Consider the following 16751-nt stretch of genomic DNA (forward strand, 5'->3'; position numbering starts at 1 on the left):
TCAAAAAGTCGTATCGTTGATTGGCATCGATATGATCGTGAGCCTCATGTGTGAATATGTATTACAAGTATGTGATTAAGTGATCTATTAATCAAAGAATCAAACAGTCTTTATTAATATGGCACATTTCTGTCAATGACATCCTTCAAAGTGCTTCACGAATGATTGACAGAACATTCAAACAATCTTTCAGCAAACATAATAGACACACCAATACCAATAGATGATGTCCAAATCTATGAAAGTGAATAAAAAGTAAAAGTTTTTCTTTTAACGATACAGATATATATACTTGTTAGTGTGTATATGGAACTGTGTGTGAGGAGGGATCCAGAAAACAGGGCAGACCGTTACTCTTTGACAGATGAGATGTGTCCACCTTTGAAACTGTTCACAGATCTGTAAAGCAGACCTATTGAACACAGACAAGCTTGAACCAATTCAGTGCGACACTCTGAAATTCACCCGGGGCCAAACATAATGGACTCCTCTTCTCCGCACCTGATCCAGCCCCTCATCCGGCACACATTGCACCGGCTTACCAAGAGTTACTTCAGAACACAAAACACTCATTAAAAACAAACAAGCAAAGGCACCTACACACAGGAAGACCGCTTTAGTCTCCTAAATATATGGGTGCAATCAAAGTAAATAAGTTTTAAAGCGAGAGGACCCAGTAACTTAAGAGTTTATCTAACTAGGTCACCATCTAAACACATGCAGTGCCCTTGGTGCTGCTTGAAATAGACTCAGACAGTGCTCCTTTAAACCTAAGACTGCTCCGCAACCTTTGAAATGTACAGTATCACTTCTATGGGAATGTAGATGCAGGAAGGGGGACGTACCCTGACAGGAGGAGACCCCTTCTTTTCAGCAAATAAACATAAATATTCAGCCGTCACGCTTTTTTCTTTTCCTCACCGTACTGAAGCAAAAGCAACATTCAGTTCAGAGGAGAGCTCCTTGATTTTCAAAAGGAAATGTTTCCTGTTGGTGTGCATGCAGTGTTGAGCAGCGCGGTATTTCACCGTAGCCTTTCAGTGTGAGAGCTGATGGGGATCTGCAGAGGACATTGCTGTTGGTGGGAAGCTTACTGCAGCTAAGCCACGATTTGGTTGACTTTTCCTGGAGTGATCACCACAGCACAGCACAGCACCGCACAGGTGAAGCTGTTATCTTCTGCTGCCAAGTGTAGCAGAAATGAAATTACTTAAGCTCCTCAAAATCAACGCGATGAGGAAGAAGTTTCAAACATGTCTCAGGGCTGTCACCTCGTTAACCTTCATTTTACCCGGCGTGTGTTTGCTGTTCTTTTTTATTTTATTTTTTTTATTTATTTTTTTTTAGTTGTTTAATTTTGTTTGCAATTGAGATGACAGTGCCTGATAAGCGTGCCTTAAACTATTCTGATATATTCAGTGACACAAAATTGCCAGTGAGTCATAATGACATCTACAAAATATGCAGAGTTATGAATATTCATGAGAAGAAGAAAAGAAAAAACAAAACACTCTGCAAGAGGGGAAATAAAAGCAGCATCTAAATTTGTCATTTCAGTTTATGGCCTCTGTGCCTCCTGTACAGTACCTGACAGAGGAGTCTGGAGAGTAATTGTATCAGTTATTTTTAATACCGGCTGACAGAAATATAATTAGATGCTGCATTTAAAAAACTATTTTTTTTTTTAATCTTATATTTAGGTGTCGATTCCCCCGTGTGTCTCAACTGTGGCATTATTTTAAAGTACATCTTCTAACATTTCATATCTTGCATAAAATATATTTTTCCTGCCAATTTTATAAGTGCAGAATGACCTTTTGCCTTCCCTCAGGGCTCTGAAATTGCAAAGGTCCAAGAATGGTCCTCAGCAGTATTTTATCTCTGTCCTGTGACAAGTTCAATCAGTCAGTCTATTACCTTCCCCAATAAATCAGGGACAAAGTCGGTCCTACATCCTTGCTTTTTTTTTTTTTTTCAAATAAATGGGACATTAAGTCCATATCAATTAAATCTCACCATCCAATTTGCGCCTCCTATTAATTGATCGTAAGTTCACATTTCTCAAAATTTATTTTTCCAGCGAAACATCTTGTGCTGTCACGACGTTCTGGAGCATCCAGCTCCACTTCTAGACTTTACATAAAATATGGCTCGTGTATCAATTTATTCACCTCCTTTATGGTCATGTTTGAGGACTGGCCACTAATTATATTTGATCTGAAAGATTTATATCAGGGAATATTCCCAGTGAGATGACTTTCTTTTTTCTTATAGAAATGAGAAAAAAGCTTTTGAACAAAGTACAGTAGTGGCAAACTCCTTGCTCAGCATTATGTTAATGGTGTGAATTTTGAAATAAAGAAATAGTCATGAGGTGCCGTCAGGATAATAGAATGAGGCAGAGAAATGTAAAGCTACTTTTCCATTGTGTACATTTAACATTTAGATCTAGTTCGACTAGGTAGTCAAAGCTTTAGCATGAAAAATATGATGTGAAAAAACCGCAAGGTAGTGGTTAAAAACAAGAGGCCTTTGAAGGAGAGACCGAAGCTAACTGCTAATGAGGCATGATACTGCCTCCTGGCATCGGCCTCAGACTGCATCAAAGACTACATCAGACTAAACAAGGCTTTAAAATTAATGAATAGCTTTGTCTCTGAGGGGTAATTTTCCATCATCAGCATTGGCAAACCCCATTGTCAAGGAGCAAAGCAATAGACAGCACAGCATTGTTGCCGCATGCATTTATCCTCATTAATTCACAGATCACAGTATCTGTTCCTAATAATTCTCACTTTTTTTCCTATCACGGGGATTCTCCTCGGGGTGTTGGTCATGTTGCTCTCAAGGGGAAAATGGGGGTATTTAGGTTAGCTTGTTTGGCAAACACCCCACGGGGTGCGCTGTCAGATCAAAAGGGGTCTGGCCTAATAGGACTAACGTCTAACAAATATTGATAAAGGTCTCACTTGCCGCTGCTCGATTAATCATTGCAGCAACAACTTTAAAGGCGCGCGGCTGATTTCTCTAGTGTAATGTTTTTTTTTTCTATTCCTGGATCAGAACGGACAGAGCATGAGACGGGTGCATCCAGGAATGCGTTTCATTTTAACAAGCTCTCCCGTTTGACTTCTCTCCAACATATTGCACCGCTTCCTTCAAATGAGGAGTATATTGAGCATGAGCGTCCCTAATGCTTGCCCACAATTTCCAGTTGGAGTCAGTCTTTTAAGTTTGTCTGCGTCACTACCCCCAATAAGCTCGTGGGCAGGGGGACTTTTACTGAAATGCCCCATAATTGCCCATTCTCATGGATAATGTAAGCCAAGTTATTCCAATATAAAATGAGGCATGTAATAAAGTTGCATGAAAATGCTCGTTTCAGCCACGACTCCTCTCTCGCCTAATATAGTGTCATTTGCATGCTTCATGGCTTTTTGGCAAATCAGGCTATTTACAGTATGCCTGTACAGTGAGCGAGAAGAAACCATGATGATACCAGGAGTACCTTAAAGCTTTTTCATTTTGCTTTGAAAATGATTATTCATTTAACTGCCTGCACTTACTGCGCACTACGCTCATCTCTTTCAGCTGTATTCCGTCAGTGCCTTCGACGTGATTGGATAAATACAGTGCACGGCTGCATTTTCTGTCGCTACACACAGTTCTGTTTTCAGCCGGAACAAAAACCAGGAAGTCCATTTTGGAGCATGCGTAGCAACTGGCATCTGCCCTGCTGAGGTGTCCTTAGTCAAACTCTTGAGTCTTTATTAATTCTAAGGGCGCTGCTCTGTACTCATGCACTGACCTGCTCTCCTCTATAGGGAAGCAAATGAAAAGTTGAATTTGTCTTTCAGGGATCAATACCAAATCACAGCGGATTTTACCAAGAAAATGCAAAAAAAAAAACCACTCTGTCTCCCTTTTGTTTACTTTTTCTCTCCATGTCAGCTGTCTGTGTGTATTTTTTTTATTTCCTAGACTCGAGTTTCGTTCATTATTTTGGGGATTCATACCTGGAGTTTGGTGGTCTTGACCTCAGTGTGCTGAACAACATCACAGTGAGATTTCAAACCACAGCGTCTCAAGGACTCCTGCTATATGTGGACCAAGGGCCGGCGAATGGGGATTTCTTTTTCATGAAACTCTTCATCTCGGATGGTGTCTTGCAGGTAAAAATAGACGTCAGCAAGTTCTACATTTGATTATGTTTTTTTCTTTTCTTTTTTTTTTTGTCACCGCCGTGCCGCAGTTTTTCTCACGGTTGTCCTTGAAAGTCAAAGTTAATGGCTAATAAAGCTGTGGTATCAAACACGTCTTGACACTCCCTCTCAAATCTTTCAGTATGCTTTTTGCTGTAATGAAGAGGAAGAGGTTACACAGATGAGTACATTAACTCGTGTTGACGACGGCTCGGTTCACATCGTAAATGTCAGGTATGTATCTTCTGTAGTAATTAAACCTTCTGAATGTGAGTGTGAACGTTCAGATATGTTCTGTGGTCAGTTAAACAGATTACTCCGAGGAAAGGGATTTTCTGCTGCCATGTGAGCCAATTACTTTTTTAACAGATGTGAAAAGTTATGGTTTCATTTTGTAGCTCTTAATTTACAGGGTGGATTTAAATAGAGATCGAACCAGATGCAGTGTGGTGTGTTTCCGCTTCAGGCAGAAATACATTTCATGTTGAGGAAATAGGCACATTTACAATGATAAGCTACTTAGACCTTGGTAATATACAAATTTGGTGCAAACAGTGTTGGCACCTCAGGTGGTATTAGCTTGATCCTGAGTTATCGCTCTTATTTTGAGTGTGGCCATTTTTTTTTTTTTTCAATGTGGAGGTTGTAGCTGATACACAAGTGGAAGATATATAATTGGCAGGAATCTCCAGATTGAAAATGTAGTTTTTATTAGAAGCAAATGGGCTTACATTTTAAGGAAGTAAAACAAACGTCAGAATGTGCCTATTAAAATGCATTAGTGATCACTGGCCATGTTTTATTGGCTGTTCTAAAGTCTTCATTTGCAGTTTTTCATTACGAAAAGATTAACAAGCGGGAGCTGAGCACAAAATCAATGTTTAAATGATTTAAAGTGAGGCTGCGGCCCCTTTAGTTATAGTGTCCCTAAGCCCATGTGCACTGTTGTTGGCAGGCCTCTCCATTATATTCTGACATGAGGAGGATCGTGGTTTCTTTTCAAGAAACACAGTTTATTATGTGTATGTTGGAAGCTGAAAGAAAGCAACTAATGTTGAATTCATATCGGATCTGAATAATTCGCCTCTCAGGAGAGAACTGGGTGACATTCTAACGCTGGTATATTCAAATTTTTTTGTGGTTTTGGGACAATGGTCATTTTTGTCGGTCAACCCTAATCCTTGTCGCCACTGGCAGGATTCAACAACTTTTCAAAAATCATAACTCCTGACCATTCACCATATTGAGAAAATACGAAAACTACCAGAAAGCAGAGAAATTGAGCTTTGCACTCGTACATTAGTTATGACGGTGGCCCTCGGGACTTCCTCTGTACATTCACCAGAATGTCACACATTTGTAACACAAGCGCCGCCAAGCCATCAGAAACATACAGTAATATTCCGTCACTGACAGATACTGAAAGTTCAAGTGAACTAGGCAAAAAAGACAGTTGTTGTACATTTTTGGATAATCCTACAGCCATAAAATCTGAAAAAATCCATTTAGTCCAGTGGCAAATGTGGTTAAAATACAGCGAGGGGTATGATTTCTTTCTATTATTCAAGTGATGTTAAATGTACACCGACAAAGAGGAGCCCTAATGAGAGGGATTTTTGCCTCATGCTTTCACTGCTGCACTGCCCTAAATTTCCCAGAGGCCAATCGGGTTGAAGGGGCACTATAGCTCCACCCCTGTTTTTTTTTTTTCGGGAAGAAAAATACAACAGCAGTGTGAATCAATCATAATGTTCTGTTACCGACCCCTCGAGACATTGCAAGAAAGAGAGCTGTCATAACTCCAGGGCTGGGACTATGGAAAAATGGTTCCTGGTGTCACAAAGCAAATTCTTTGTAATTGTCTGACGGCTGAGTACGTCCATCTTTGTCTGATTTGACCCAGAGCTACAACACCACGGCCATCCTCAACGTCACCGCCTAACTCATTATAGACTTTTAATATATCTTCCCGTCAAAGACGCTTTTCAATATGTTAAACAGAAACCCAGCGGGGCCGACTTCTCAAGGACAGTGAGCACAGTGCCCTCTGGATGAGGGCCAGGCCGCTCTGGCAGACTGCTTCTAAATTAACCGCTTCTCCACGCTGGCTCTGGAGGAAGGACTTATGCAGCTCGGAGTTAGTGCCCCGAGTGTTTAGCAGGCATATGCAACAGCCTGCAAAGCACAGGCTTAACAAATCAGACTAGATTGCTTCATGGACCTCCTAACTTTCACTCAGGGAACAAGGGGTGTCAGGAGACACTGGCGAGGGGACCGAGCATCTGCGGTCTGAGTACCCTCGAGCTGCAGACAGTTAGTCCAGAATCTGCACTTAGGTAATTATCTGCACTCCCCTGTTGTTTCAGAGTGGAGAATTGGTTTTTGAAATCCATGAATGGCTGTGGGGTGGGTCCGTAATAGTTGTGAGGAGACTCATAAGACAACTGGAGAAAACAAATCGGGGTTCGGCACTATCGCCACGGAGTGAAGTATTGTGATTACAAAACAACAACAACTCAATTATACATGTTTACCAGAGACCATAAATCTATACTATTTCAGCTATCAACACTTGTGAGTTTCATGGGGTCTTTTTTGGAGTATGGCCACAAACGTAAACACACAAAAAAAAATACGTTTTCTTATTCTGTGCAGTAGTACAAATTGCAGATTTTAATATTACAGAACAATTTTAATATACTTGTATGTAATCCCAGCTCAAATAAGGAGCACTCCCTTCCTAGTACAACTACATAGCTATTTACGAGGGGGGGAAGGGGGGGGGGGCTTTTCTCAGAGAAATGATAACTTATACTACAAGTTCTGCTTGTACAATAATGTCTTATTTTTGTACCCTTCTGACAGACAACATCTCACCCCTTGTGAAGCAGAGCTGACCCTCTCTGGTTATGGGAAACTCAAAAGTACAACAAGTAATTACTGGCTGGGACACACCATTCAAAGAACTAACCACGTTTTCACAGGTGGTTTGCCGCAGCAGTATCTTCCAAATCAGGTGAGATCTGGTTGTTCTGCATCCTTTTCTGAAGTCACAGCGTTATGAAAGCTTTAGCACCTTCATGTATCTCACATAATATAATAATGGATTCCATCTCTGCGTTTATTTTCTCCTGAAGGGAGCAAAGCCATTCGACAACTACACTGGCTGTATCGAAGTAATTGAAATGAACGAACTGAGGAGCTTCTACACATCTGATGCCATTGCCGGCAGCAACATCGATCGATGCAGGTAGAGACTGAATCCCGAAATAATCACCAACCTTTTAAAGGTTATTTTTCACCTGGCATGTTTTGTTGTTGTTTTTGTTAAATGTGGTTTCCCATACTCCTCGGCACATGCACAGGGAATCGGACGTGATAAATAATTTTCTTTCTGTATCAGATTCAATAAGCAAAGTCGTATGGGTTGGTTTTACTTCCTGGGATTGTAGTCAAAAATATGTCTACTTGGTAAATGACTCTACTGTATATTTACATCTCATTGACGAGATAAACTCACTTCAACTCTATCCTTAGCTTTAAAAGCACACCATCGTAATACAAAATTGGATTTTCGCCAACTCAAACTACTCAAACTTTTGTGTCTTGCAGATATACTATGTATGCTACGGAGGCCTCTGCAAGTTTCTCAAGTTTGACAAGTCAATCAACTTCCTCTGGCACAGTGAACACAACAACAGTGGCAGCTCCCGCACAAAAACCACAGCGCACTCTCCGTGAACCTCAGGTTTGCAGTGACGGCGTTTGCCGTAACGGAGGAACGTGTCATCTGCAGCCGGGCGCCGCTTTCCTTTCCTGTCACTGTCCGATTCATTTTACTGGAGCCTTTTGCGAGAAAGGTAGGCTTGGGGATTTCTGCATTCAGCTCAGTGTTTTATCCATGATATATAAATCACACACATGCGTGACGTGAAGTATAAAAACACACTGGGTTGTGACCTACATGGCGGTATCGTCAAGAGCGAGCCAACAAATTACGTCGGTTAATACTCGCTGAGCCTTTTTGGCTAATAGGTTTCAGTATGAGGGAGAATGGAGTCGGCTGCATTAAGAATTTTGAGTGATGTGAATTATTCAGTGTATGATTAATGAAATGAAAGACCTGTATAAGCAGCTTGAACCATTGCCGTGTGTCCACGCTCACCTCCAACACTCAATGCGACTGGGAAGACGACCTTGCAGCGCTTGCTCAACATTCAGCTGAAGCTCTCGCCCTTGTTCCAACCAAAAATATTTATTTTGTTGCAGCCACTAAGGCTCTAACACTGAGGAGACGGCAGTACCAGACACACATACTAAGGACTTTCTCCTTCGCAGACTTTGTCACAGTGCTGTTGATGGTGCTTCTGATATCCCTTTTTACCTTTGTTGCCAAGCATGATGTTTCTGTCAGTGTTGAAAACAGGATCTTGTGCCGTACCATTGTAGTCGGCCTCTGTCACTGACAGCAGCAGCGACAGTCGAACGTGGGAATTAATTGCTTGCGTGCTTGATAACAAAGGCCAAGCCGCTTATAACTGAGACACATTTCAGATTCTGTGGTTTGATAACTGTTCACTGCATTGCACTCTCGATGCTCTATGTGATTAAACCCTCAACACAGATTAAAAGAGCACTGCCAGCATAAATTAGGCACATTAATAGATAATTACAGGACTGATACTGACGCATCTAAGCATCTGACCTGTGTCCTATGTGTGGACTGATGGTGCATCATCACTTCCTCCTGGTAGACTAAGGCAAAAATTAAAATTAAAATCTGACAATACAATCTTATTTTGGTGGCCTGATTGGCTACTGGACTCTGTATAGTATCCTCATGGGGGCGCTTGGCATCGGGGAGTTGAGTCTGGTCTGCCTGTAGGGGGGCGTCCTGGGGGCCATTTTGGCCACGGCGGTGGGAGCTCTGCACTGTGGTTCACTGACCGTGATGTAGGCTCCTGACCAGCTGGGTCAGGGCGGTCCGCTGTGGCGGTGCCCCCCATAGCTGTGGGCTGTGGCTCCTCTCCTTGTAGTTGGCCCCCTAGTATGGTGTTTTCCCACTTGTTTCATGAGTGCCCAGCCATTCTTACATCAGTTTTTATATTTTGAAATTGGCAGTTGGGGTTGGTGGTGTGTGTGTGTGTGTGTGTGTGTGTGTGTGTGTGTGTGTGTGTGTGTGTGTGTGTGTGTGTGTGTGTGTGTGTGTGTGTGTGTGTGTGTGTGTGTGTGTGTGTGTGTGTGTGTGTGTGTGTGTGTGTGTGTGTGTGTGTGTGTGTGTGTGTGTGTGTGTGTGTGTGTGTGTGTGTGTGTGTGTGTGTGTGTGTGTGTGTGTGTGTGTGTGTGTGTGTGTTTTTCTCTTTTTAAAGTATAGGAATTGAATTGAATGAATCAATTGTATGAACAGTTCTATATAAATAAAGTTTGATTTGATTTGATATAATACGGAGCAAACAGCCATGACCTTGAGTGTGGGGGGCCCTGATTCAAATCCGACTGGAAAGGCCTCTGAATAGACACTTAAGTGGTGGAGCTATTTTGACCCACTTTCAAAATACTGCTTCACAAAGCGCAGCTGTCAATCACAATGCATTAAGGCATTTTTACAGGGAAAGATTTGCATAATTTCTTTGAAAAAGCAGTTGATCAGTGCTTAATTTGATGAAGCGTTGATGCTATAGTGTTTTGAATTGATTGTCTCGCTAGACGTTTTAACAGAATTAATTTCCTTGAACACTATAAATTCCAGAACAGAATATGAATGAAGAATGGATTGAAAATTAAGTCTGACGGCTATTACGGATTTTTTTAGGCCATACTACAAAAGTTAGGATTTCACTGGTACCATCAAGTCCACTCAGTAAAAATCAAGTTGATGCTGAGCTTAAAGTGAGGCCAATATACATGGTTATTGAAGAAAAGTTGGCGTTCGGGTCACCTAATAAGTATTCACATATCCGTTTTTAGATTAGTGACGGAAATTATTTTATCCCATAAAGCTTAATAGCTGCTACTGAATTCAGGTGGATCAGTGCAACAAGCCTGATAGACTAAGTTACAATAATTTGCATGTGCGTAAGGATAAACATAATAAAAAATGCATCTAAAAAAAGATATAGTTTTATGTTATTCATTGAAACGTTCCCAAGAACAGTGTAACACCATTGAGTTCTTCCTTAACATACAGGGACAACATAGCTAATGTAAATGTATTTATCTTGAAAAAGCTGATTAAATCTGTCAGAAAAACATTTAATTGATTTAAAACTTGCAAAAAAAAACACAATTATAGAGCAGAAATGAGAAGCCAGAAATGGTCTGTCTGCCTGGAACTTTTGCAATGAATTCGTTCTTAAATACTCTACAGGTAGGGTCAATTAGGAAGAGAAGACTATGAACCTGTAACAAGAAAAACCTGGCTTAATGGGAAGGAAAGAAAAATCACACAATATGAAAATATATTTCATGTAACAGCAATGCTTTCACACTTCTTGCCTTCTGGAGTAAAACACATTTCTCTTTCTGAAGAATACAAGAGATGTTCCTTCACCCTCCATTCTGCAGTGACCGCATTTGGTCACTTCAGCATGGATGAAGGGAAAATAGTTGAGCTAATTAAAAGAAGTGTGAAAGCATGAAAAGCAAAGTTTTTGACCCTTTTGCTGCAGCATCCTTACTTAAAAATAGGAAAAAACTTGGTGGCAAAACTGTTTAACCATAAGCAATATACCATACATACTAAAATATGATTAGTTTTCTATTTCAATGAGTCATGACTGGTGTGTTTTTTTGTAAATAACTTCTATTGAATAATGCCTAGACAGTCTTTAAGGAGGATTCCTATTAACAATAGAGTTTTAGCATTGGCAGTCGACCTTATTTTTACCTTTGCAACCTTTGAACATGATGCAGGCTGATAGGCATAATCCTGTATTTGCTGAACACATGGAAATCTTGACAGAGTGCTGCTTACTGCTAATGTTAACAGTCATTAACATGAGTCGAGCAGCCTGCGTGCACCTGGCACCCTGATCTGACACGTCTGCCTTGTGCTCTAAAAATGCTAATTTACAGGTGTTTAAGTAATCTGATGAAATGTTATTTGTCTCTCCAGGCACTGTAACAAAAACGGTGCTATTTTTAAGACTTCACTCTCATTTGTTATTCCCACGAGAGACGGTTACATCGAGGAAAGCAGTGCCCCCCTCTGCTTTTACGACAGAGATGCTGCTTTGTTAGGCCAGTTATTGAAGACCCAGGGATTAAGATTCATTCATTTTTCTCTCATCTTAATGCACCTTTAGGATCTATAAAAACTTAACCACACCATAAAGTGTTAACACATAATATAAGTAAGTTCAAGCATAACGTCACAATAAATGATCCTCCTTTTCTTTCAGTGTTTCCGCATTACTGTTTTCGGCTATCCACTTTCTGGAACGCTTTATCCAACCTGGAAGCATTGAGAATTTCCCAGCTGATTATGAACGAGGTTAAAGGTCCATCACACACTCATATCTACACCTATGGGTAATTTTTAAACTCGGTAATTAACTTCAACTTCCCACGAACATGAAAACGCGGCACGGAAAGGCCCAGCTCGTACTCGAACTAGATAAACTATCACTGTGAAGCAATAGTGCTAAACACTGCCTCCATTACATCGCGTGAGTCGGCATAAGGCATCGTGCCAAAATATGTGTAGCGAGGCGTTCACTGCATTACCTGCAGAATAAATCCCATGTTAAGTCTGATGCAATAATATATTTTCACAATCTTGTGATATGCGTCACATATTTTCTGCCAGGGTCATAAAGTAACTTCCTGCTTATTTCTCCTTCCCATAAACTTTTCCTTTAAATACCAGCAGTGGCCTTTTAGTGTCATTTCTGCTGACTTTGAGGAATTGCTCCTCCTCAAAAGTCCACTCTCGCAGGTTTAACAGAGTGCAGTCTCATGTGAGCTCTCTCGTACTGATGTGCTTTGCAACTCCGGTTTTTAGCCTGCAGACAGAGTCCGGGGGCTGTTTACATGCTGACTGCCTCGCCAGTGTGTATTGCTGCTGCAACTTGGTGGGTGACAACCTTGTCCTCACATCTCTTTGAATTAAGTAATAGCCACAAGAGAAGAGTAGAGCCCCTGCTCACCCCTGCTCTCTGTTAATTATAGATGCATCATACCAGCCAGTGACTAATGATGTGGACTTGTTTGTGTCCTAGATGAAACGCTGACATGTCACACAGCACATATTGTACCTGAAGGAAATGTGACTTGCACTAGTCTGTGCAGCCTATGTTCATTTCTCTAATGCTGATGCAACTTTAGCACATTTTCTGGTGCACATAATGATAGGAATGCACTTTTCTTTTGGGGGGGGGCATTTATCACAGCAGAAATCACTTGTGATCTCAATCTCAAATGAACCAAATTGTACTCACAGCAACTGATGAGCTGTAACATTAGAACCATCGACAGATGACGTGACTAACATTAGTTATGTCTTTATCATGACAACGATATAGCCATGGTTCAAATGTATGACAAAGGCCAAATTCTAATGGCTTAATTGCTGATTGATGCATCTGGATCTGCTCACATGTGATAGAATCAATGTTACAACAGCAGAACCTGCACAGTAATGTTCTTAATCAGATGGATCTTACACTCTGGCCGTGCAGGATTCCTGATTCTTCTTCTGTGGCCAGAATGCCTCGCGTCATACTGTCACACGTATTGCAACAGATACGCAACTTCCAGGGTTGAATTACACGTCGACCAACAACACATGTAACACATTGCAATATCCACTAAATCAGCACAATCAGAAAATGTTTTTGTTCTCCTTTCAGTGCATGAAAGCAGTCAGAAATCATGTCTAACACGAGCCCCCCCTCTCTTACGTGGGCTGCACCCCCCGGTCAGGTGTCCCACAATGCAGGCCAGTGCCTGGTGGTTGAGTGAGTATTGGATGTCATGGAGCCCACCATAAGACAGGCTTTGTCAAGATAAAAATCAATTCAGCTGGGTGCGTCAAAGTCTCAAGCTATGATAAATTGTCTCGTCAAAGAAGACACAGCAGGTTGTAGACCTTGCCAAAGACATTCTGTCAAGTATGTAAGCTTTCAGTGGAAAATGATCACTGAAATTAGTTATGGAGTAAATTGCTGCCAGGTAAGAAAGAAGGCATAAAAGACAAACCCACTGAGGCAGGAAATTATTCAGGCTTGGTCTGTATTGATCATGACCTCCTTCTTTGGCTCATTGAGTTATGTCCTTATGCCCTCGTATATCTGAAGCTGTGATATAGGAAGTCAGCCAGAAAGGAATAATAAAATGAAAGTTGGGAGCACCATTTTGTCCCATTTATGTCATTTCAACAACTTTTACCTAACCAAGGCATTAATCCAAATAAGATTGTGCACTCCTTTGTCCTCATTCATAGTCATTTTATTGTAACTGGTCCCATTCAGAGCACAACTGTCTTACATTAGTTGTTTCAAAATGTTGCTTCTAATGTGATTTTTGCCTCGCCCTCATTTTATCTACCTATATTGTGGTGAAGTTAATTTTATAATAATCAACCATCTTGTTATACCCATTACATCGTTAAATGGAAAAAAATCCAAGCAAATAAATACAGTTTGGGTTTTCTTTATAGATATATAATTGTGATCCACAAATTATAAAGCAAATTGTCTATGGGAATACAGAACACTGCCGGGTAACAAAGCTAAGGAGGATTAAAAGAAAATGTGAGCTTCATTTCTGAGGAGAGTTCAGTTCTTTGTTACTGCCTGCAGTTAAACAGGCAAAATCCGTTCAACCATATTAACTACAATACAGCATTTTTAACAACTGTAATAACTAATGTGTGCATGAGATCGCAATGCCAAGTCTGAAAGACCTAATTTCATTTAACAATTTCCCATTCTCAAAAGTTGAATTGTAATGAAAAAAGTGGAATTAAGTCAACATTTTTGGGGGGGTACTTTGATTAACTTTTTTGTTCAAGTATTTATTCAAATATGCAAATTCACTTGTACTTATGGACAGGACAAGAGCTGTTAGTTAATCTCAATAAAGGACTTTTGTCAATAATTAAATGTTGAATTGGTTTCTAAAGTAAGAACTCTGATGAACCTCTGCAACTGACCTGCCTGAAAAATTCTATCTTTACAATTATTACATTAATATTGGGTCTCACACACACACACACACACACACACACACACACACACACACACACACACACACACACACACACACACACACACACACACACACACACACAACTTCTTGGTCAAAGTACAATTTGCCCCATGTAATGCATTTTGGTGTTTTCATAACCATATTACACAGACAGTGTGAATTAATACTCAAACCATTTGCTGTGCATTTTTGTGAAGCCAACACATTTATACTACTGCAGGGAAAATATCTAAATGTATTTCCCATAGTGTCCACCCCCCCAAGTGATACAATTTGAAAAGTAAATATTTTATCCAAATGTATTTAATGACTTGCCTGTAAGAGGCAGTGCTGGTAAAAAAAAAAAAAAAAAAAAAGTTGGGAAAACTCAGTTCTTTTAGAGAAAATTACTGAGGTGCTTATTATTTCACAACTTTTACATGTAATTGAGTATAAATGAAGGAACGTAACAGTTTCACTTGAATGCAAACTTAAGTATTAGATTATAGCAGACACCGTTTTATACAGTCAGAGAGATGGCTGACTGTAAATAGTGTCAGAGAAAATAACAATCGGGCAAAATAAAAATCTAACAGAAAACAGAAAAGGCTGTTTTAAAGGTGCTGAGCTATTCTGTGTTTGTGTTTGACATTAATGGGACCTGATGAGAGGTTGTTGTTTTCCTGCTTTGCCAACACATGGGCTCTAGGTGCTGCCAGCTCTTTCTGTGGGCATCTATGTGTTTGCTGTAATTGCTGGTGCCTTTTAAAAATGAGCCAGCTCAATCTGCCTCACTCGGAGAGTGCCAACGAATGTTATAGGATTGATTTATCATTTTTTTTCAGCCCAAGAAAGCCACTCCCTCGAACAACAAAAAGAGTCCATTTTTATGCCCTCTTTGTAATCTGAAGCGTTTGGCTGTCGTGTATGCTCAACGTAATTCTCTGCACAATTCAGAGGAGCTGCGCACTCGTGTTGGTCAGAAGAAAGAGCAAGAATAGAGAAATGGCTAAGCGCTGTACTGTGCAGGCAAAGAAAACAGGATTAGGACCAACGGAATTGACACGAACAGAAAACCTTCATGGGTGTTCATGTAGTGACTAATCATTAAACTGGAACAAGTCAATGTCCTACGGGCCCCCGGGCCACTGAGCAGCCCTTATTGTCGATCCCCGCAATTCACCTCACTGATATTTTCACTTTCTTGACCCCTTTTTCTCTGGCTCGTTAGGGCTATTTTCAGGATGCCCTGTCGACATGAATGATTGATACCCAGGAATCCTGTTATCTGTCACTGCTGCCATGAACAAACTCACTAACAAAGTATTAACTGTCCATCGGGACTGTCTGAGTCGTGTAACAAGCAGTCAAACTGCAATTCGTAAAAAAAAAAAAAAAAAAAAGATTCCAACAACTATTATTCGGTTATTTGGTACTATTTCATGGGTAAATAGTTGTCAAGAACAGAACATGGAAGGAATGTGAACACAGGAGTGTTGGTATTTTACCATGAACACCAACAGAAAATGTTTCAAAAACACTGCCCAGTTTTTTGTGAAGATGCTTGTAAATGAGGCACCAGAAGCTTTACATGTTGTAATATCCCAAAACCTCAGGGCTTACTGCTTTATTTTTTTTTGATAGATATTCAGTTTGAGCTTGCAACCACAGAGTGATAAACCTCCAATAAAAGTGGAAAAACACATGGAAAAAGTCTGGATTATCAATAGTGTTCAGTCATACTTCATAGCAACATTCTGATAAACAGATTTTTATATTAGTCAGGATGACATTGGTATATTTAAATAAATCTGAGCAAATGTGAGTGCAGTTTCATACAAAATGCAAGTGTATTTACCTTAACTGGTTTTGCGTGAATGGCAGTGTGGCTCTTAATGCACTATAAATGGGTATATTACACTGTTCCATTTACAAAATGCCTTTTAGCAAAATAAATTAACATTATTTGTCTATGCAAGTGTACAGTTATATTTAGTTTTAGTTGTTTGTTTTTTTTACATACAGTATATAGAAATAGTGCAGCATTTTATAAATCAGAGCCTTACAACATTACAAAGGCAAATTACTTTTAGTTGCACTATTAGAATTGATTAAATTGTCATACATTTTCTTTTTCTTTTACCTGGTCGTCCCTTTTTTGTCAGTCCTCGAAGTTGACTTCAAAAATTGGTTTTACAATGTCAAACAAAACAAAACAAAACAAAAAACACTACTTAAATGTTTCCTCTTCATGATCATGGCTTTGGCTTCGCGAACGAAGATTCATGAAGGAGGTCCACCCCGTTTTCTCCCACAAGACCTCTCGTGGCTCATAAGTCCAATGCGAGCACGGCAGGCTCG

General features: G+C 40.2%; 1 protein-coding gene across 1 annotated transcript in view; it reads left to right on the forward strand.

Annotated features, from left to right (window-relative positions):
* The window catches only part of eys (eyes shut homolog), a gene marked incomplete at its 5' end in the record, with an annotated part of 173350 nt that overhangs the window by 90238 nt on the left and 66361 nt on the right, over positions 1 to 16751 (forward strand). The window contains 5 exons of the mRNA XM_080481589.1: positions 3982 to 4172; positions 4345 to 4436; positions 7068 to 7218; positions 7340 to 7452; positions 7815 to 8062. Coding sequence (XP_080337715.1) covers positions 3982 to 4172; positions 4345 to 4436; positions 7068 to 7218; positions 7340 to 7452; positions 7815 to 8062 — 795 coding nt within the window. The remainder of the gene's footprint in view (positions 1 to 3981; positions 4173 to 4344; positions 4437 to 7067; positions 7219 to 7339; positions 7453 to 7814; positions 8063 to 16751) is intronic.

This window comes from Lipophrys pholis (assembly GCF_963383615.2).
Source record: "Lipophrys pholis genome assembly, chromosome: 15".
In the NCBI taxonomy this organism is placed as follows: domain Eukaryota; kingdom Metazoa; phylum Chordata; class Actinopteri; order Blenniiformes; family Blenniidae; genus Lipophrys; species Lipophrys pholis.